Consider the following 21800-nt stretch of genomic DNA (forward strand, 5'->3'; position numbering starts at 1 on the left):
GTTTAAATATTCAAAACTATCCAAATTGTTCACAAAAATTTTGACAATGGGAATGGACAAACAGGGAAACAACATGATTGCAATATGACAATTTTCCCACTGTATTTACAATAATTATTTCGTTTTTTTCTCTACATTCTTTTTTTAATTAATTTTTCAAGTCTCTTGATTTTTCCGGCTTCGTGTTCGGGACTGTCTCGTGGAACGTAATGATCTCGCGTTGCGTCGTTTGTGCCGGTTTGTCGGAATTGTTCGACCAATTGGAGTTGCTCGGTTTTTCTCAGACCCTAAAAGAACCGATGATTCTTATGAAAACTTGAAATTACAATAACCCGAAGGCAATCCAATCGATTGTCAGTTCTTCACTTGCGTACCTTCATATCGAGGATCTTTTGAAACTCTGGTATCTGCAAATCTGGTAAAAGTTTTCTACACTGATCGGCAAATGCCCGAGGACACTCTGTCGTCGACATAACAATTTTAAGAATCATCTCCGCCTTTGCCATCCCTTTGACTACCACTTTTGTATACGTAGCCGGAGCTTTCCTCGCTACTTGACAACCCGTTGAAGGGAGATCGAGCAACGCTGTTTTCAGCATGTGTACATCGAGCAACAATTGCTCCGCTCCCACCGCGTTCAAAGGCTTACATTTGTATAGTTGCTGTACCAACTTTGGGATGAAAGAACTGTAAAAAAATTAAATTCATCATCGCCTCTTGGCATTCGTCTTGCCTTTGGATCAGGAAAAAATATTTCAAAACATATCTTTTCATACCTTACAAACTTGACACACAATTGGGTAAAGTATTTTCGACACGACGATAATCGATCTCGTATCGCCGGAATGGTTTGTCTAAGGTGAGCAACGATCGTGCTCACGTAACTGCTCTGATCGCCGACACCTTCGATCGCTGCCCATTGTATTTTGGTCATAGCAGTTAAAGCCGTTTCGCAAGGTGCCTCAAGATCTTGTACCAGTAATTGTATGCAATTCGAAATAACGCTGGAAGTAAGAAAAATGCTTGAGTTTCGAGGGTTTTTCATTTTTTTTCTATTATGACCCTGATTGTCACGTTTTTTACTTATTGAAAGATTTGGCCCCAGTTTTTTGGTAGTAAACGTTTTTTTATTTTAATTTTTCTTCCATCATTAAATATTGACCAAAGATGGGGAGTTAATTGTGGCAATTTACCTATGAAAAATGTCCTGCTCTTGGGACAAATTGATTTTTTCGGAGTAGCATTGATCTGTTTTTTCTCGTAATTTTTCCTCCAATTGCTGTGTCGTTTCCAGACAGTATTCAGCTGTTGTTAAGATACTAGAAAAGAGTTTTTGTTTGAAAAAAAGAGCCAATTTTGTTAACTTTTATTACGAATGTATTCGCAGTTCAATTCTCACCAGCATATTCGCGATTGCTCTTCTTTGCTGAATCTTGTACTTTCGCCTTCTTTCAAAAAACTTTGAAAATTTTGTATCAAACCCGCAGTCGAAAGATCCCGAAAATCGCGAGTGATGTTGCTCATACTCGTTCCAATTCCGGAACTTCCTCCGATCCTAAATCCCCCAGAATCAGATTACAATTCAGAGTTGCAAAAAATTTGGGAATTTTAAAGATTTTCGAAAAACATTCCCATTCAAATGATTAAACAAATAATTACAGACAAATTGAGATGAAAAACGAGGAAAAATTGTTAACTCACTTCGGTAAGTTATTTTGTAGCAACTTTAAAGCGTACTCTCGGAGATATTTTTGAAAGGTTTCTGCGAGATTCAGCATAATCGAACCGGTACTAAGTTGGGTGCATTGAAGCATACACTTTTTATAAAATACAAATAAATCGGCACACGACGATAGAACGCTGCTCGGGCCTTCCACGCCATCGAAGTCTTTCGCTCCTGGTGGCTGACTCTTACAATCGCTTACAAACTTCTCCATCAAGTCGGCGAGATTTCGATCTAAACTCTCGATGTAAATGTGTAAATATGGCTCGAAACATTTTCCTATGAGATTTGCAAACGGTGATATCGCTGGTTTCTCGGTCTCAACCTGAAAATTAATCACAAAATTCGATCAATTTTTTTACTCAATTGAAGGGTTTATTTTATCAAATAATTGCAGAGCAGTGTTGTTCTGATTTTTCATTTTAATAACTCGAGTACCTTTTCGACGTCGCCTTCTTCGAAGGGATTAGTAGAAACAGGATTTTCTCCCTGAACATTAGGAATGGGCACTTTGATTGTAGTATCCGAGCCTTCGAGCGTAACACCTGAGAATCGTTTTGCCAACAGACTTTCAAATCCCGTAGTTCTCTGAATAGCGTAGAGCAATAATTTCACATCGATTTCGACGTGTCTCTTATGCATCAACTTGGCAAGGTCTTCTCTGGTTACATTGCAAAATTGGACAGCTATTCGTTCTGAAATTTCCCAATCCGGTGGGAATATCGTGCCAAATTTCGCCTCGAAATCGAGCAAATGTTTTTTGATCCACGTGTAACGACGGTCGATTTTATCCAACCACGCGTAATCCTGATTCTCGTCGAACAAATGAGCGTATTCTTGCAGTTGTATTCCGACGAACCATGCAAGCAAATCACGCCTGTTATCAATAACAATTATTCGTTTCTTAAAGTGAAGTGAACAAAAAATCTCTTAAAAACTGACATCTGCACGTGAACATTGAAATATTGAAAAGTGAGAGTTTGGAATGTAAAGAGGGCTTCGTATGGATTATCATTCCATTTTCCCAATTTTCGTTTATTTAAAAATGATAATTTCTTATTGGTCAATTTTTTTTTAAATTAACTGTTAACTTACTTGACTTTAGAGTCCAAAACAGAGAGCACCAAGCATCCTTCTGTCAGCTGTGCAAAATGTTTTGGGTTTTGACCAGAGAACGCCTCTTTAAAATCAGAGGTAATTTGTTGTGCCAATTCTATTTCAATCTGACGTACTTCGTCGGCTAATTGTTTTATCTGCGGTATATCCATGTAACTGTTGAAAAATCTCATTACTTCCATAATGGCCTGCAGTTTGAGAACTATTTCGCCATATTGTTTCTTCTGTGTTAGAACTCTGTAATAATTCATGGCATGAATGAAATTCTGTTCATTTGTCCCTCAATAATTAGCAGGTGTTTAAATGTACAAACTTTAAACTGTCAACTTCGCCGACGAGAACATGTAGTTTATTCAAAGCAGTGATCGAAGCTGTGAGATTTCTTTTAGCAAAATCAAGCTGTTTGATATCCCTTGTTATTTCTTTCACTGTCTCTTCCGACTGTTCAGCTTTGTCCTTTATATCTTTGATGTGTATGAATAATTGTCTTATAACTTTTTGCGCATTGTCCAACGCGACTCTTCCATCTTGACCCACGTTAGTCTGTCCCCTAACAACGGACCTTACTTCTTTGTCGATTGAACAAATTTTAAGCTCCATCTCATTCACTACATCATCTATGTTGGATAGAGATTGCTCCGTTGGAAAGAGTGTATTTATGTAATCTACTACATTGAAATTAGGCTGATCCAGTGGATCTGTGCTCGGCAAAACCTGCAATTTTTTGTATCCCATGCATTGATTTTAAACGCACAATCGGCAAAGAGCAAAAAAGACTAAAATAATCAAAACTCGTTTAGATATGTAAATGTTTTAGGAAAATAATGAAAATCAAGAACCAGGCACCGGGATAGTTTTTACATGGTGACACAATTTTTTAGTCACTTCTAGAATTTACAATAAACTTTTTCTTAATCGACTTCAAGAAAATTCTTAATCGAATTTTCTAAACGACTGAAAGTGCATTTTAATTTCTTTCAAAATTTGGGTTATTTGAAATTTTAGATAATTTCTATACAGTTTTAGTTCCTAACCTGTTCTATTACAGACTGTACATTCGAAGGAAAAGTGTACACAGTAGATTGTAATTCTTCAATGTCATCTTCTTCGTGTGTATCCATTGTTTTTTTTTTAATCAATAATAAAGTGACACTTATTTATTGAAAATAAATGATAATGGACCGAACGTCACTTTTCTAGCAATTCTACTGTATGCGTTCTGTCGTTCTGTCAGGCAACATATGCAATATGCAACTCTTCCTATCCTCCAGGCATCAGGCATTCGTGGTCACATAACAATAAGAGCTTCCAACCCTTCCAACCTTTGACAAACCTCCTCATCCACGGTTGCTAACCGCAGATGAAGAGCTAGACAGCAAAATGATAAAGTAAGTAGATTAACTTCGAATTTCTGATTTTTCTCCATTATCTTACTCGGTGGTCAAGTGGTATTCATTGGTAAAATAATGGAAAGTTCTGGTAATTAGTAATTTTTGCTACGTCAATAAATGAAAAATATTTAGCATCAAGTTACACGACGACGACGGTCAATGCTCGCGCAACTTTTCGCGTGTTGGGTTTGGTGCGTTTTTCTTTGCTTCAAATCAATGTTTTTTTTAGTCAGCTGACTGTACCTTGCAGCCGTGTAGCTCGATACGTCATTTCTTCATTTTTCTGTACTTTCTGTCTGTTTTTTCTTCTGCCATATATTTCAAGGAATTCGGCGTGTTTCAATTCGATAAGTTTATCTATTATGTATATCTCACAACTATTTTTGAAGCCTGTAAAACATTTCTCACATAATAGCAGTAGGTGCTATATAAGACTGTGCAATTTGGAGGTAATCCAGCGATTTTTTATCTCACAAAATAAATTGTAAATCTTATGTAAATGTATTTCGTATGTGCGGAATGTGTTTACGACCATGCAATAAAAAATTCAAAGCTGCCGCTTTATTTACACTCAAGCCGAACTTCTTCAGGTAAACTAATTAAGATAAGCACCCAATACCCCGAATTTTCGATAACTGGCTTAACAAATAAAGAGACAAACAACACAAATATAAACTATGACAGAGGTTCCGAAGTCGTCAGTATTCGATAGAACGTTGTACATCGTAGTAGTTGCTCTCGGAGCCCTCAATCTTTGACTTTGTAAACTCTGTAAAACAAGAACTCGGTCGCAACGGTCTTGGCCCTTAAACAATATTAATATACTGTTTTACAAAGAATAAGTTCAATCAACAAATTATGGAGGCTGTGGGAACTTGCCTTGGGATTCTCCTGCTGTCAGCTGTCTCGCAAGCTGCTCCTGGACTGCTTATTCCTCTCTACGCTTACCCTTTGGACTCTGACCCTACCTGGACAACTGTCAAATCTTCTGCCTCTTCCAATCCATCTGTCGAGTTCATTGCCGTTGTGAATCCAAATAGTGGCCCAGGTGACAATATTGATGCAATTTATGGCACTGCTATAGCTCAACTGGCATCAGCTGGAGTAAAATGCATTGGATATGTTCCAACCAATTACGGTGCTGTTGCTGCTAAAACAGCAACTGAAAACATGGACAAATATGCACGTTGGTATCCCATTATTTCTGGATTCTTTTTTGATGAAATGACCAACATTGGAAACAAAGAATCGTATTACACATCCTTGACCACTCATGCTGTTTCAATTGGCAAGCCTTTCACTGTTGGAAACCCTGGCACATCAACTACGCGGGCATACTTTGATTCCGTCAATAACACTGTGATTTATGAAACAGCTAAGCTGCCACAACCTTCCAAACTCAATCTTGGCTTCCCAAGATCCCGCTGTTCCATGATCGCCTACGACGTAGCTGCTTCTCAGGTCAATCAATCTTACATCAACGACATTTTAAAATACACTTCTTATATCTACATCACCGATGATAAACTCGACAACCCTTACGATCGGCTTCCAACCTACTTTAATCAGCTTGTTGAATATGTACGTGCTGCCAGGATTTAATTCCTGATTATACATCTTCATCACGGATTTCTTCGACTATTGATCTTTCTCAGAGATGAAGCAGCTGACAAGAGGTGAAGGTGCAAAAAAAAAATTTCACGATAAGAAGTGAGCATTCCAGTGAATAGATTTACTTGATTTAGTTGATATTTAAAATGAAATGAAGAGGTCATAATAAACAAACCCCAGCCTTGCAAAATCCATAAAAATCTGTTCTTCCCAATTCTCTGACGAATCAGCACATCCCTGGAAATACCATTTTTTCTCCTCTACCGGTTCAAACCAAGATTTTGAACAAGTACGTTTATGAATACAAGTTCCCTCCCAGAGATTCTTTTTGTTTCTTTGATAATAAAATAATAAATATTATTGGATCGATAGAAGAGGAAATAAATTGGAAAACGATATTTGCACCAAATAATTGTTTTTTTTTTTATTTCCATTGGTACACACTTTCCGTCAATGTTAGTTCGATTGTTCTTACGCCATCAATATAGTTTTGGTAATAAAACGTGAGCAATTCCGGCGATTTAATGAACACGCAGAGGCTTATACTCAAATATAAATTCATCTCTTATTCTTTGTTACTTTACATATCTCAATGTATTATTGTCTTTACAATTCGAGGCACTCGGATATTACAGAAAGATAGTTATGCTGCAAACTTGCATATGCATTAGTCACAAAAACGAAACAAATGGGAGTGAGAGTGAAATAATCGAAAAAAAAAGAAAAGAGTAAAATAAAATGTTATGCCGAATAATCTTCTACAGAAGGCTCGTCAAATGGAAGAAGGGGACAATCAAAATGCATTATGAAATAGAAAATAGAGAAAACAGTAAAAATACAATTAAGACGCGATGATTTGATGTACAATAAATAATAAAGATCTTAATAGCAAAATAAGGAGAAAAAAAACAAAGAAAAAGAAAAAATTGTCAAAACTGTCAAATCTGCTAGTACCTAATATTTACACAAAGTATCATATCAAAATATAATAGTTCCTTTTGTTCATTCATTCGTTGCTTCATTTGTAAGTTTATCGTTGCGTTGTATAGGACCTTTTGTTCCATGTATTCGTCATAACGGTATTATAAAAATATGACTGAAACGTTAATCAAACTTCGTCGGAAGCGAGATGCTCCTTGTCAGGATTCGGAGAGGATTGTTTCTCGTTTCTTTCATCTTCTTTCATTTGTAAGGCTACCGCCGATTCCAGCACTCGAATTCGACCCTCCTGCTTCATTATCACCGCCTTCAACTTTCTTATTTCTTCAGAAAATTCTTTCAATATGTCCTCCTGTACCGAAATTTAACGAAAAGTCAATAAACTTGCTAGCACCGTTTCGAATACGTTAGAAATACAATGAACCTCAAATTCGTATTTCTCAGTGAACTTTTTAAACTGTACTCACCGTGATTCCCATGCTCCCGGGCGCGACTTGTCCGCCGGCACCACCTTTTCCTCCCTTTCCAAGGACGTTCGCTTTTTTGTGCAGTTTCAACTCGTTCTTCGATGCCGTCGGCTGATAACCGTCTCGCAACGATATCAACAGAGGCTCAGCATCGTTTCCCGCTTCCCATTCGTCCGCTGTTATTGCCGCAGTGTCGCCTGGCGTGTCAGGATACAAATCTTCTTGGAAGAGTTCCGACTGTTGGAATTTCAGTGTTTAAATTCAATGTTCTTAACAGTTTTTTTAAGAATTATATTTTTATACGCTCTTCCGTTGGAAAAAAATACGAGAAGATTGAAATAAATATTAATCTTCACAGATTCGGTCGGAATCGAAGCAAAACGTTATCAGAAATGTCCCCATTGGCTTCACAATATTCAAATATTGTACTGAACGATTGATTCTCAAAAAAATCGATGAATTCGTTTTATAAATGATTTTTTTTAGTTTTTCCTTTTTTCAATAATGCCAACAGTTTATTCACCTTTCTCGGAACAGTCATAGAGATGACTTGACAAAATCCTGAGTTATTCAAACGATAGAACCGACTGATTTCACAGCTATTGACGTCACAGCCACGTTTCGGCATCATACCGATGCCTCTTTGAGGGTCCGGCGTTTGGAAAGTGTTGATATAATGTACGAACGGCGGCTCGGGCGTTATCTCGAAGTAACGTATTACAGAATCGCCTTTACCACAGAGGTAGACCATGCTAGTGTCGGGATCGTAGAGTGGGAACATTACTCCGTTACTCGTGTCCAATTCCACCATTACAATCGGTTCCCCGAGCATGTCCGGTGCTCTCAAAGAATATTGCCTTTCAGACATTTTACTGAAGCCTGTTGTAAATATCAGACCGCCTCTGTAATAAAGTCAAATGTTTATTACCGTGAACATGAACAATTGGATGAGAATTTTCTAAAAATTTAATGTGGAACGTTATTTTTCTTTCAAGATTGGTTTGCAAAAAGATCTTTACAGGTGGAATGAAGTTTACCTGAGGAAAATAGCGCGAGTAGCTTTGCTTCCTTCATGAGCAACAGCTTCTTCCAAAACTTCTCCCGTTCGGGGATTGAGGATCCGAATTTTTTTGTCTTTGCACGTTGTAACAAGCCTGGATCCATCCCAGTTCCAACAAGCCGAGTAAACGACATCTGGATGTGAATTTATGCGAACTAGAGCTTCTCCGGTTCCGACATTCCAAATAATAACAAGATTATCCGAGCCGGCGGTTAACAAAACGTTTATGGCCGTCGGATGCCACAGAACCAGACCGACTCGTCTCTGATGCAGCTGGAGATCTACTACCGGCTCTGTCAGTGTTCTGGATATTCCACCATCCGGAATTTGCCAGACTTTGACGACACAGTCCTCTGACCCTGAGGCTATCACATTGTCGTTGTGAGGGCACCATGCTATGTCCAAAACCGGACCTTTGTGTCCGCCAACTAGTGGATGATCCGCGGATATCCTTCCGACCTATGGGTGCATTCGTATTTGAGTATCGAGCATTGAACAATGAAAATTTTAATAAAGAACAAAAATTGCTAAGCCTGATCAAACACTAGGATGGGAGATTGTGTGTTTTTACACATTTGACTCATTGGCGACAGATTCAAAGTGCAGATTTTTGCATAAATCAACACTGATATGTTAATTGAAAAGTTTGTTTTAAATTCAACCTCACGTTCAACATTTTTACTCATGAGATTACATTTTAACCGAGTATACAAAAAATAAAGGTTAATAATAGTTGAATAATAATTTACTAGTAATATAAAATATAATTTCTAGTGTAACTAAAGGTAATTGAATTTATTGAACACCGATTGTACAAATTTCAGCGAATATTTTTCAAATTCCGACTGATTCAGAACTGACTCTCTTAACATTTTTTAATATTTCACCTTTTCTGAAATATTTTCCAGCAGCTTGTAACGATATTTGAAAAATAGGTTAGGTATCGAAACAAAATATACAACGATTTTTACGAGAAAGATTTTTCTTTTTTCCGAATTCTCATGAAAATCATATGAAAAATAAGCAGAAGGTAGAAATGCAGTTATAGTGAAATCAAAAAACTTGAGGTTCCTATGTTAAAGTAAGTCAACCCAGAAAAAATCAAGGGCAAAAAAGATGACCACATTGTTTGAAGTGTAAATGTAGAAAAAAAATCTAATATAGGATTGAAGAATGAAAGTGGGATACATGTAAAGCAATAAGTCCGTAGAACGAAAAAGCGTCGTTTTGTTATCAGCAAAAGTTTATATTATCGAGCGATAACAAGCGCGTTTAAACCGTCCGTAGTCGACAAGAAATTCGTTCTTCTATTCTTCGTTCAACTGCGCGTATATTTTTCTTGTTTCTTTTTATTCTTTTATCGTTTCATATCCTGCAGAAACGCTGTGAAAAGTGATTCATCGTCAGTTTTATGGCGATAGAGAGAGAGAGAGAGAGAGAGAGAGAGAGAGAGAGAGAGACCGACAGACAGAGACAGAGAAATGGAATTCATGCATTAAAATTACGGTTATGTTCGATCAAGGCCAAACGATTTATTCGAGAAGTTTTGACACGAATGGTAAACACAAAAATTACAGAAATTCATAAAAATCGATTGGTTCGCTGAGTTTTGAAAAATTCAACGAAAATAAAGAAAAAAGGAGAATTGAAAATATAATGAAAGAAAAAAACATGAGCTTACCTTATTATGAGGTAAAACTATGAAGGCACCACCTCCCGCCGATTCAACGATAATAGCGAGAAACTTTGGATTAACGGCACAAAAAGTGGAGTCCCATGAAGATTTGGAGACTCTAATATTGTCGTAACATTGTTCTCGTTTAAGTGCAGTTCCGTACACGTGGCGGAACTTGCTGCTGCGCACCACACGAAAAGACATAACTGCACCCTTCTGGATCTATGCACGTTTATTGTTTTGTTGTTGTCGTTTTATTATTTTCGTTTAAATAATAATGAGAAAAAATTAAATGCACAATAAAATAAAACGAACAAACTGGGAAAAAATAAGTAATGCAAAACGGAGAAAAGAAATGAAAACAAAAACACTGTGACTGTTGAGGTTTCTTATAACCTACAAAATGCACTCGTCCAAGAATAAACGTCTGTACACGCCGGCTTAAACTATTATCATTATTATTTTCAATAAATTATAATCGTTACGTGGCCACTTCGGGCGTAGGCGTCGCGTGGATCATCCCCCCAAACCTTTTTTTTGTATAAATAGAATTTTCCCCACCCTTCTCTCTTACTCGCGGTCTCCCTCTCGCTCGCTCCCTTTTTCTTCACTCTCTCGCTTTCCTTTTTTTATTCCTCTCTTCACTAGAAAAGCTCACTTGCGCGAGAGAGAAAATGGACACGCGCACACACACCACTGTAAAATCAGAATATTTTCGAATCACCGGAGATTCCGATGGGCAACCGTAATATAGTGCCCCGTTGTGGAGAGAGCGAGAGAGAGAACCTGAGAGAATGAGCTGTCGGTGCGTCGAGTTTGAGTGTGCGTTAATGCGTGTGCTGACGAGTTTAACCGCGAATATACGTGTATTTCTACTTGATAAACGACTACGTTGCCAATTGTGTTGGACGCCGATATTGAAACCCGTGAGATTTTCTCTCAATCCTTAATATGGAATTTTCCAAAACAGTTGCATTTTTTCAAAACTATCATCCATTTCTCATCCACCACTGTTTGTACAATTTTCTCTACACGAATAAATGATATCAGAAAAAATTCCGAAAAGGGCTCGTACTCCGGAGCACCAGTGGTCTTATTTCCCCCAATTTCATTTTCCACAACATCATTCTCAGTTCTCAATAACGCGCAATACAACTTGCTTTATTCTATAGCACAGAAAATCAAAAGATCTTCTTTTCGAAATCGAGTGACCAACAAATTTTCGTTAAATTGTTCAAACGTGTTCACATTATGAAAAGCCGGCGGATCGAGTGCTTTAAAGCCCACGTTGCTATTCACACGAATTAAAGTTTCTAGTATGAACAAAATATCACAAATTTTAAATGCGATGAATGAAAAAACAAGGAGGAAGGAAAAGTATGAGTTCAATTCGCCGAGTACAAAATATGGGTGTACACACACAGAATGCTGTACATTCACCATGCGTTTATTAGGAAGCCACGAAAATGGATATATTTCAGTGGTTATATATTTTTACACGATATTCATTAGTGCACACAAAGCTGTTATAAAAAAAAATATTCGTAAACTCAAAAAAAAAACATAATTTTTAAGTACAAACTTACCTAATACTTGAAATTGGAAATAAATATCGATTTTTTTATTTGACAAATAACTTTGTCAGGTTTCTTCGTAACTTAAAATATATATACACACACATATATATATATATATATATATATTAATATGGAATTTGACGTGTATAGATGTAGGAAGATGATAATCGATTCGTAGATCGAATTTTGATAAATCTTATTCCTTAAAATTCGCCGCACCGTGTTGTCTATATTTATATATTTGTATATTTATATGTCTATACATATATGTATGTATATATATGTTAATATATATTCACAACGTTTCAGTTTTCATTGCAATTTTGCATGTTTCTTGCATCTCGTATTTTTGGCAACTAGAAGTTCGAGGCGGCACGGCCGATTTATAATTTTAAACGCACGGGCAATCCCCTGTCGTCTTACAGAGCTTCGAGAGCGTGTTGATAATTTCATTGGTGTTGCCGCTACGCGGCGCTGCTCCTCGAGGCAGACGGTGAAAAACCGGAAACCCTTGTGAAACACCTTATTTGGCAATGCGCACCCTACCGCGCGCGGCACACAACCGACCGATAGGGCGAGAGGGAGAGAGAGAAGGATAGTGACAGAGCACAAGATGTCTCATCAACCCTGCCGGCTAATTTCGACAATTACCCACGAAGCCCAAAATTACCGAATTATTGGAATTTCGAACGAAATTAAACGCACTTTTTTTCTCACTAAAATATCACACTCGCTCGTCGTTGAACGCGTCTCGGTTTAATGAAGCGGCTTATTTTATTCGGACTTTTTAATTGATCGATTTGAGATTCAAATACTTTATTGATCATTCTTATCGCGTGCTTCTTTTAAACGATGACCAAACTCAGTCGAACACACATTCTCACCGGTCAAATGTTTTTGCTCTCGGTGACAGACGATCGCATGTTGTTTTTTTTCTTTTTCTTTTTTTTTTAAAGAAAAAAAACAAAACTCTGCTGGCCCCCTCGCCCTTTCGTCACTCACGGCGACCGTGCTCCCGGCAAAATGCTAAATGCGCTCGGCTCCGAGCCTGCGCTCTTCCGTACGAAAAATGGCGACATTTTGGCGCCAATATTCGAAATAGCTAACGAAATTGATATAACGCAAACAGCTATTGGCATAAATATCTCTTTTGTCGCCGGAAATGAAATTTGAATACTGATATAAATAAGCAGTTTCAGTCGAGCCTAGAAGGTTTTTTTTAAATTAGTTTTTGAAATAGTTGGAGGTAGAGCAAGAGTCGACGGAATCGTTTTAAGCATCAAATTTCCTTCGAAAGCCTGTGGCAGCCTTTTTTCTATCACAAATAGTTCAGACTTTGGAGGGGATTGGAACATCTCCATTGCCAAATTTCTCAAATTTTTTTTACCGATCCACTCTTAGGACAAATTACTGGAGACAAAAATTTTGCTGAAATTCTTTTTATAGAAAAAAATGCCTGATTCATGGTGGAAACGTGTGTTGAACAGAATCCTGATAAAAAATAAAATAAAATGATTGTACATAGTACAAACTCAATGAAGTTCTAATTCTTATAAAAAATTACTTATGATCTCGATGTACTCATGATTCGAATTGAAGACGCAAGTGTTCTGGTCAATAAGTTTCTGCAATGACGTCACATTTGCGATGCTCTCTCGCGGTCATCTCGTCCAGGATATTTTTAGTACTGATGCTATTTTAACTAAGAAAATAAGTTTAAAATAATTTTAGCGAAATTGCTGTCTCTACGTATTTGCAAGATCGAATATGAAGCGTCGATTTATAGGTTTCTCGTGTGTTTATTGCTCCATTGACGTTCGTGATTAATAATTTCGATATAATGTGGATTTTTATCTTCTGTCGGTTTTACCGACACCTCGCTTTCCAGCGAACAAATGCCTCGGCATTTTCGTACCGATGAATCGATCGGCTTCTCCCTTGAGGCCCTTCTTTTTGACTTTCTTGCTGATTGCCTTGTGGGCAATATTCTTCAGTTTGGTTTTCATCTGTAAAAGAAGGAAATAAATGAAGTTTCATTTTTATAATTCTTTTTAAAGTCTCCAGTTTGAAATGATATTTTTTAATTTTTCTATTTTCTCTTGAAAATTTACCACAACGTCCTTGACTCCCATTTCGTCGCGGGCTGGTCTCGAACTGCTGCGAGCTCGTGACTGAGATAACGATTCGACCCGCATTCTCTTCTTCGCCGGTTGCGAGGATGACCTTGAGCGACCTCGAGTCTTCGTGAAGTTTGCCTGGTGACGTGATGAAAAAGATTTTTCAGTGAGCAAAAGAAATTTCGTTGACTTTTGGGTGGTGGAATGAGATTTTATATTTTCTACCACACAGAAACGATTGTACAGGGAAAAATAGAAATTCTGAAGTAATGGGCTCGCTACTTACATTCTTGGTATTTTCCATATCGATACCAAGATCCTCCATTTGTTCCTTGAGTCTAGAGACGGACCTTCCGCGTTTCATAGCAGCGGCAGTGCGAGGCATAACAGGTTTGGTGGATGCCTTTTGTATTCTTGCTTCGTCCTTCATGATGGCTTTAGTTTCGCGTATTTGTTTAGCCAACATTTCTATTTCTTTCATAGTTTCGCTGAGTTCCGGAACCTTGTAATCGTAAACACCAGCTTCGGTGCGCAATTCTTCCTCTCTCTCGAGTTCGTTGAGTTTGTTGAAGATATCGGGATCGATGTAATCGGCGATGTTGTGGCCTTCCCACATTTCCGGTATAACGTCGAACTTTTGGTCGCCTTCGATGTCGTAGTTTTTCTTGAGATCGAGCACGTAATCGTCGCCCATTTCTTCCTCGATTTCTCGTTCCAATTTTCGCTTGCGCTCGGCCTTCGCTGCTGCTGCTTGTTTTTTCAATAACACGCTTTCGGGGATACAGGGCGCTCTAACTTTTCCGTCTCTCGGTGCTGGCATCGCAACGTGAAGACGATTCAATAAACCTTCCACTTTTTTCGTTCGGATCTTCTGATCGACACGGAAAGACAACAAACGCTCACAAGCCTCGGTCTTCACTTCCATCACACCAATGTCGTTTATCGTACTCATCTCCATCAACGGCACTTCCGCATCGTTCTCCAAATCTTCCAAGACTTCGCGCTTCTCGGCTGGTAAATCGTCCAATCGGGTCACATCCACTTTATTCAAAACCACCATCAAAGGCTTGTTCGTAAACAATGGCTTTATTGATTCGTAAAGCTTCACCTGGAAACAGACGTCAAAATAGTCATTTGAACTTTTCTACATTCTTTTATAATTCAACAAAAAAATATTCAAAGTTTCTATTTTTTTGTACAAATTGTTTATCTTCGCAGGACCAAGAATATTTGCCAATTTAACATCGATTTACCTGTTCTTCGAGCGAGTGTCCGCACTGCTCAGAAATATCACAGAAATACAGAACCGCAGCTCGTAAATGTGCCAAAGCTGTAACCGCCTGCATTTCTATGACATTTCGATCTTCGAGGGCATGGTCCAAAATTCCTGGAGTGTCTATCACTTGCCACCGTAAATATTTGTAATCGGTGTGGCCGACGTACAGAGACTTTGTAGTAAAAGCATAGGGCTGAACCTCCACATCGGCTCGTGTGATCTGTTGAATTTTTTTTTTCATTTTTGAGCTCCATGACATTCTTAGGCATTCATTGATAATCTGTTTTGTTTTCAACGTACCTTGTTTATGAAACTACTTTTCCCAACATTTGGAAAGCCACAAATGATTATTGTGCGAGTGTACGGGTCGATGCTCGGTAATCTGGCTAGATGTTGACGAACTTGCTCCAAATAAGTCAAATTTGCCGCTTGCCTTTTCATTATCGTTGCCATACGACCGAGGGCAGCTTTTTTCAACTGTTTGCAACGGTACAGCGAGTCGCCGTACTTCAAAAGACGCACATAATCTTTTGCTACACTGTTTTACAAATACAACGAAATTTAATATCAAACTTTCGAATCAGCTATCAACTGGATAATTTTTTTCACAATTTCTTCTAAAAAGTACTCACTTATCGATAAGATGTCTCGCAGTGTTGATTTGTCCAAGAGCCAATTTGTAGTGATCCTTGTCGTAGAGAACGTTCATCAAATCAGCATAAAAGGGATGAACATCATCGAGTTTCGGAAACTCTTGAATTATTTGGCTCAAACGATCGTGAAAGCTTTGCTGGGTAAATTTCACTTTGCGAGTATAAAAAGCACGAATTCTCGTGATTTTGTAATTCTTGTGGATGACTGTCGGAGTTTTACGTTGAGTTTTTGATAAGATTATATCAATAAAATCCTGATGAAGAAAGCAATGAAACAATTCGTTGAGTGGAGCATAGAAAAAACATTTTTGAGTGTCAGTATGGCATTAACCTATAAATATAACCTAAAAATTGTTCTTCTCTAATAACTCCAAATCATTAATAAAATTTTGTTCTCTTACCTTAGCCGTTGGCACGACCGTAATTTTTTTGAAATTATACATCGACATTTTGATATTTTTTGTTTACCGATCTAATCACTAATACAGAAAAACCTATTGGAAGAATAATCTTGAATGTACACGTGCGTACGAGTACGGCATCGAAAAGATCCGTTCTCGAGTTGATCTCCCTCTGTCGAGGCGGTCAATGCACGGAAAACAACACTAGTGACATCTGTCAGATCATGACAATCTTTTTTCATTTACCGACGTCCGGAAACGTCAAAATAGCATCCTTTCATAAAAGAAAGAGTTGTTACGAAATCTCGAAGTGCGAGTTATTTTTTGAAGATGCATAGACGACGTACTTTGATTGGTTGTCGATGTTGTGCTCGGAGTTCGTTCATGTGCGTATTTCAGATCGTAGAAAAAAGGAGGAAACAATTGCAACACATTCGATCGCGATCGTGTCAGATAAATTTATTTAGCGACATAAGAGTGAAATGATGGAGTAATTTAGTAAGAGTGATCTTACGCAAATACTATTCGACCGTAGGTACCGTGATTTTTGCAATGAACTATTTCAAACAATATAGTCCTAAGTAATATTTTTATTTAAAAAGCGTTAAAATTTTAATAAAAAAACCGAACAACAGATCTCACAAAAGTAATTGAATAAATGAAAATTTTAACAATTACTAAAACCATAATGAAGTAAATGAGAATTTATCCCTTCAAAGTAGTTCCACCGTTCGTTAAAGCCCGTCGAAGGTCCTTGCAGTAAATGATAGTTTAAGGATATTTGGTACAGGCTCTTACAATGTTGCCATGCTAAACCATGCTAAAAGCATAAAAAATTTCACAATTATTAGAATTTTATAAAATTTTGTGAACATATTCTTTAGTGCCAAATTTGATAATACAAATTTTTTAAGATTTTTCTTCTGTACTAGTGTAATAGTGATCAAGTAATTGATCACTAATCACTAATGAACTTTAGTGATCAAGTAATTGATCACTAAAGTTCACGTGTATAACCATAGCGTTTCCGGGCATAAGAAATCTGCTTTAATGCGTAATTACTCAATAACTAAGCAGAAGAAAATTTTGAAAAAAATTGTGTTTTCGCACTTGATGTTGAAAAACATTATCACCAAATTTGATCAATTTCTAATTATTTAGACTTTTGTACCATACATCGTCGTTAAGGTCCCATGATAACGATTAGCACAGTCCCAGAGCCTCTTATGGGGCAAGATTTTGAATTATTTCATTTACAATTTTGAGTCTTATGGATACCTGATGGGACAACTCACAATAATATTAATTGTATAGGATTGGGTATAATAAATTCGATATTCTTTATTTTTAAATTCAATTTCAAACGAATTACGATATTTTTTTTTTAAACGACTTCGTTCTTCGCGGCTCACGAACGAAACTGTCACTTTTCTTGATATTTTCTTTTTTTTCTCTTTCATATTCCGTTCCTACAATTGTGAAAAAGTTATACGGTGTTCAAGCTTCGGAAAAGTTTCTATCGTGAAGAAAATTTGTCACAGATTACGTTTCTTTAAGTGGGGGGGGGGGGGGGTTTGTTTGCTTTAGAAAGTCAAAAAATCGATTGTTTTTGGGAATGTTTTTAGGATACACGGAAATAACTCAGCATAGCCAACTTTTTGGTACAGTTTCAAGTATTTCAAAAGTACAAAAACATTTTTTTAATGTGAGAAATACTAATTTGTACATGGTTTATGCGCCAAGTCTGATTATCGAAGTTTCTCAGCTGCGTACAATGTGGAGGTCGTACTTATTGTTTGCAACAAAAATTCCAATTTTTTTTTCCATTTTCACATATTTACCTTCTATGTGAACCTATAAAAACCCGAAAAAATTGCGAAATTTTATATTTACAGCACGTTGCAGTGATATTCTTCCTTAAAAGCGTTTTTTTTTCAAGCTCCCTAAAAATATAGAATTTCGCAATTTTTTTGAGTTCTTCAATCTTCTTCAATCAATTGCACTTCAATCATTTGATGCCACCTTTGAAAAACATTGAAGCAAAAAGGAAATAATCAAAATTTCCTAAAAATATTTTCGATCAATATACCTATATATAAAACTCCCAAAACGAAGCATCTTTTGGGCTCAGTATTTTTCTGCGTTGTTGAACCATCTATGTAAATAAGAAACTAGTTTTTTCATTTGCTATTATAATAAGAGTATTTGAAATAAGACGATAAAAATATATGTTTCTGCGTCACAAACGCAATTTCGTCATCCATTCGTTTGCACAGTTACCGAAAATTCTCTCTACCAACATATTTTCTCGCTTCGAGAACAATGATACGAAGACGAAACTTTATATAACGATCCCATTACAAATTTAGATCCTTCCACTCTAACATTGGTTAACCATATTTTTAATCGAGTTTGACTATGACGTACTTCATTGTTAAGACGACACGTGGACGACACTAGTGCGTATAAAAGAAACAAGCCCTCCAGCTTTTCTCGTATTCTTCGCAAAATTTCAAAAGGCACTGAATCAAGTAAGTTTTTCTCATCAACTCAATTTCAATCGATCAGTTATTTTTTTTTCTATAATTTATGAAATTGAACGATCGAATTTGATGCTTTTTTGTCGTTTTTTTAAATTTTATTTTTTATTTTTTTATTAGAAAATATGTTCGCCAGAATTTGTTTATTAGCGGTTTTGGGCTGCGCTCTCACCCAGGTGCCAGCGAATCCTCTTCTACCGAGGGAAAGGCGAGCTGCTGTGAGTAACGAGAACCTGTTGACACACAATAATTGTTGGGCAATTGACGAAAAGCTTGTGGCCGCTTAGGGCCTGGTGGACGAAAGAGGGTTCAAGACTTTTCTTAATCCATTTACAAAGAAATCGAACATTAAAAAATGTGCGGTCATTCAAAAAAAAAGAAAGAAGCTTTTTTTAGGGATAAAACTTGTCAAAAATTTGTCAAATTCTTTCTTCTTTGCTGCAACTCAATCGAATGCGCCTTCCGACTGCTTCCTTTAAGGGGAAGTTAGATGAGGGAGCATTTTATAGAAGTAAAAATAGGGAAAATGAGAAGGAAAAAATGTTTTGAAAAAATTCGATTTTTGGATAAAAATTGAAATATGAATGAAGGAAAAAAAGCCGCAATTTTTGAAGAAACCTGTTATGCCTCGGTCGCTCTTTCCACTCCTACTATAGTCTGACTTCGCAGCCGCTAAGTTCGGAACGTCGTCGGTCTCGCACACCAACTTCAAACCTATCACTATCACAAAATTTCAAGAATCCATTGATTTTGCAATGACGGAAGTGCAATGACTAGAAATTCTGATGCACTATTCGTCTGAAAACGAAGCTCAATACAATTATTGTCGTTTCTCTGTTCTCAGGGGAGTTCTGCATTGGATAGTCTTTTGTTCGCGGTAAATCGATGAAAAAAATTATTTTTCTAAATTTGTTTTTGTCGCATTGAACAAATAATCATAAAAATGACTTTCTTAAATTTACAGCTTGTTGAAAAAGAGCAGAACCCAATAACCTTTGCTGGTAAAGTAGTACGTATATTAGGAAACAACTCTCGAATAATAAATCCACCAAAACGCAGTTTCAAATAAAATTACGTTTTGTTTCTTTCGTAGGCAAGCGCAATGTTGAATTTGCCAGCAGAAAAACCAGAACCGGTGAGTATTGAATGAAAAAAGCCAAAAATTCGTCCACGAAAGGGACATTTTCTACACTAGTCCGCTCCGATTGGGTTGAAAATGAATCAACACATGCCGGACGATAGCGAAAATGCGCTGAAGTTTTTTCTCATTCCGATTGAGATCGAATGGAGCTGAAAAATTTGAATTTGGAAAATTCGAGTTGACAAATCAGAGTTGTTAGAGTTGGTTATTGTGATCTTATGAATATTTCCATGAAAGTACAATTGCCCATAACACGTTATTTTCCTCCGTTCACAGACGAAACGTCGACGAAATCGAAATAGAACACGAAAACCGGTGAATATTGAATACGAAGTATTCAGCAACATTTTCATTTTTATCAATATAGACAGATCTTTATTTGTTCATTTTTGAAGCACGTAAAATATTTACAAATTGAAAAATAAAAAAACACGAAAATACGTTTCACTGACGAAGAAAATTTTTCAATTCATAGACATTGGGGCCACGACGAAATCTTACACCAAAAGAACGAGCTGAGGTGAATATTTGACGGAAAAAGTTGTGCAGATATATTTTATAATTGCTGGATTTCTTTCCACACTTTTTTCATTAGATATTTTTTAACTGAAAATTTGTGAGAAAATGTGAGAGGTCAATAGGTTCGTTGCATTCGACTAATGGATTCATCGTTTTGTTTAATTTGATGACTTTCTTTGATATTTGGACTTGATTAGTAATGACCATCTGAATGTGCATATTTTGTCAGATTTTAATCAAGTAAGTCAATTACTGTGAAGGTCTTTCACAACTTAGAATGGATTCAAATTGAATAAACAAAATTTTGGGGGCCTCTCTATAAGAACAGATTCAGTGTAATTGAGTGGATTTTTATAAAGCTGTTTGCTTCTTTATGAGAGTCGATAATTTCGGAATCTGGGAGGTTTTAAATTTTTTTTCACAGAATTTCATCTGCTTGTCTATCTTTTGCGCTCCGTACCAGACAAAATCACGATTACAATGAGAATAATGAATTTCACTCCACAGCTCGGAAAGAACGCATTCAACATGTTGATAGAAGATGGTAAGACTTTAATAACATATACTTGGATAGAAATGCAACCTTAAATTCTAGTGTAGTGAATGAAAAATAATGTTTTTGCTTCACGAGTAACATTTTTGCTGCATTTGTAAGCATTATGTTTCTTAACAATCAAAATATTTTTTATTCAGTCTAATTGACCTTAGCGACTCTCTTACACAGACACAACCAGGAAAACGTCGTCGAGAGCGCGAGCCCTAAGATCTCTGGAATAACGTAAATTCCTAGCGAATTTCAAGATACTTGTGGATGTGTGTAACAGTTGAACAATAAAAATATAATACAATTCGTGCACGAATACTGAGTCTTTTTAGGATGATCGAACCGTACAAAACCGTAAGAAAATATAAACTTCGAGTCAGCTAATCATAGCCAAAAACGTAGATTGAAAACTGTGGACCCCAAAAGAAAAAAAAAGCACGAGATAGTTTTGGAAAACAGCATTTTTTGTATGTATTCAAACAATCACTGCTGGAAAAAGATTCTTGTAACACGTTGACAAGTTTTGTTCGTCAAGTTTTCTCAAATAGTTGTAGAAAAATTGTCTCGTTAAAAAAGGATACAAAAGGAAAGGTACTTCAGGAATAATGCGAAGAAAATACTTGGTAGAAATTAAATTCAATAATAAAATGAAAATTAAATCACGCTAAGCGGAAAGTGAAGAAAATCGTTTATTCAACAAATTTATTTGATTATTTGTTGGAAGAAAGAGTAAGATGGACGATTGAACCATTGAGATTTAAAGCGATGTTATCTCCAAAATCCAGTCGAGATAATGTGCCACCTCAGAAAAAACTTGCGGTTCATCTTTAGCAGAGCAGGATTTGCCCCAGATGCTAATTCCAACGAGAGTTCCGTTGACGGTAAGAGGTCCACCTGAGTCACCGTGACAGGTCATGCCCGATCGGGGTTCGGCACAGATTTTGCCAGATACGTGCTGCTGTTTTTATCAATCGTAGATATTTATCTACGTCTCTAATACGTTTGCTCCAATTGCATCACTGGTAGTTACGTCAGCTGGTACGAGTCATT

At 36.8% G+C, this 21800-nt stretch overlaps 4 protein-coding genes and 1 long non-coding RNA gene across 8 annotated transcripts; 2 read left to right on the forward strand and 3 right to left on the reverse strand.

Annotated features, from left to right (window-relative positions):
* Positions 1-77: 77 nt before the first annotated feature.
* Positions 78-4179, reverse strand: Vps53 (vacuolar protein sorting 53). The gene is made up of 10 exons (XM_043429750.1): positions 3874-4179; positions 3153-3553; positions 2819-3076; positions 2162-2600; positions 1702-2048; positions 1400-1555; positions 1194-1319; positions 777-1004; positions 375-687; positions 78-287 (listed from the first exon to the last, which is right to left on the reverse strand). Exons 1-10 carry the CDS (start codon positions 3958-3960, stop codon positions 132-134), a joined length of 2511 nt encoding a protein of 836 aa, XP_043285685.1. The 5' UTR covers positions 3961-4179; the 3' UTR covers positions 78-131.
* Positions 4180-4408: 229 nt separating this feature from the next.
* Positions 4409-6250, forward strand: LOC122416718 (spherulin-4-like). Its single transcript, XM_043429758.1, has one exon. The coding sequence runs from the start codon at positions 5089-5091 to the stop codon at positions 5830-5832; it is 744 nt and encodes a 247-aa protein (XP_043285693.1). The 5' UTR covers positions 4409-5088; the 3' UTR covers positions 5833-6250.
* coro (protein coronin) lies at positions 6240-12509 on the reverse strand. 4 transcript variants are annotated; one of them, XM_043429752.1, is made up of 7 exons: positions 11569-12509; positions 9989-10204; positions 9195-9218; positions 8285-8766; positions 7771-8149; positions 7248-7484; positions 6240-7132 (listed from the first exon to the last, which is right to left on the reverse strand). In XM_043429752.1, exons 2-7 carry the CDS (start codon positions 10184-10186, stop codon positions 6950-6952), a joined length of 1503 nt encoding a protein of 500 aa, XP_043285687.1. In that variant the 5' UTR covers positions 10187-10204; positions 11569-12509; the 3' UTR covers positions 6240-6949. The 4 variants fall into 4 exon arrangements, with proteins under 4 accessions (XP_043285687.1, XP_043285690.1, XP_043285689.1 ...); XM_043429755.1 differs by lacking the exon at positions 11569-12509 and adding an exon at positions 10468-11311; XM_043429754.1 differs by lacking the exon at positions 11569-12509 and adding an exon at positions 10383-11311.
* An 829-nt stretch (positions 12510-13338) lies between these two features.
* Positions 13339-16165, reverse strand: Non1 (nucleolar GTP-binding protein 1). Its single transcript, XM_043429751.1, has 7 exons — positions 16007-16165; positions 15585-15859; positions 15253-15490; positions 14930-15172; positions 13963-14784; positions 13671-13814; positions 13339-13565 (listed from the first exon to the last, which is right to left on the reverse strand). The coding sequence occupies exons 1-7, from the start codon at positions 16052-16054 to the stop codon at positions 13410-13412; spliced, it is 1926 nt and encodes a 641-aa protein (XP_043285686.1). The 5' UTR covers positions 16055-16165; the 3' UTR covers positions 13339-13409.
* Positions 16166-19407: 3242 nt separating this feature from the next.
* LOC122417285 (uncharacterized) lies at positions 19408-21491 on the forward strand. The gene is made up of 3 exons (XR_006262261.1): positions 19408-19681; positions 19964-20002; positions 20163-21491. It is a non-coding gene; the product is annotated as an uncharacterized lncRNA (long non-coding RNA).
* The last annotated feature ends 309 nt before the right edge of the window (positions 21492-21800 follow it).

This window comes from Venturia canescens, chromosome 10, assembly GCF_019457755.1.
Source record: "Venturia canescens isolate UGA chromosome 10, ASM1945775v1, whole genome shotgun sequence".
In the NCBI taxonomy this organism is placed as follows: Eukaryota; Metazoa; Arthropoda; class Insecta; order Hymenoptera; family Ichneumonidae; genus Venturia; species Venturia canescens.

What these genes read in the sequence shown, in the direction of transcription:
- LOC122416718 (XM_043429758.1), top strand. Translation starts at nt 5,089, where the DNA reads ATGGAGGCTGTGGGAACTTGCCTTGGGATTCTCCTGCTGTCAGCTGTC.
- Vps53 (XM_043429750.1), bottom strand. Translation starts at nt 3,960, where the DNA reads ATGGATACACACGAAGAAGATGACATTGAAGAATTACAATCTACTGTG. An exon ending in GAGCAATCGCGAATATGCTG is followed by an intron (nt 1,320 to 1,399) that starts GTGAGAATTGAA and finishes ACTCTTTTCTAG; the next exon opens with TATCTTAACAACAGCTGAAT. An exon ending in GAGCAGGACATTTTTCATAG is followed by an intron (nt 1,005 to 1,193) that starts GTAAATTGCCAC and finishes TCTTACTTCCAG; the next exon opens with CGTTATTTCGAATTGCATAC.
- Non1 (XM_043429751.1), bottom strand. Translation starts at nt 16,054, where the DNA reads ATGTCGATGTATAATTTCAAAAAAATTACGGTCGTGCCAACGGCTAAG. An exon ending in AAAGTAGTTTCATAAACAAG is followed by an intron (nt 15,173 to 15,252) that starts GTACGTTGAAAA and finishes AAAATTCAACAG; the next exon opens with ATCACACGAGCCGATGTGGA. An exon ending in GACACTCGCTCGAAGAACAG is followed by an intron (nt 14,785 to 14,929) that starts GTAAATCGATGT and finishes GTCTGTTTCCAG; the next exon opens with GTGAAGCTTTACGAATCAAT.
- coro (XM_043429752.1), bottom strand. Translation starts at nt 10,186, where the DNA reads ATGTCTTTTCGTGTGGTGCGCAGCAGCAAGTTCCGCCACGTGTACGGA. An exon ending in TAGTTTTACCTCATAATAAG is followed by an intron (nt 9,219 to 9,988) that starts GTAAGCTCATGT and finishes TATCGTTACAAG; the next exon opens with CTGCTGGAAAATATTTCAGA. An exon ending in ACTCGCGCTATTTTCCTCAG is followed by an intron (nt 8,150 to 8,284) that starts GTAAACTTCATT and finishes ACTTTATTACAG; the next exon opens with AGGCGGTCTGATATTTACAA.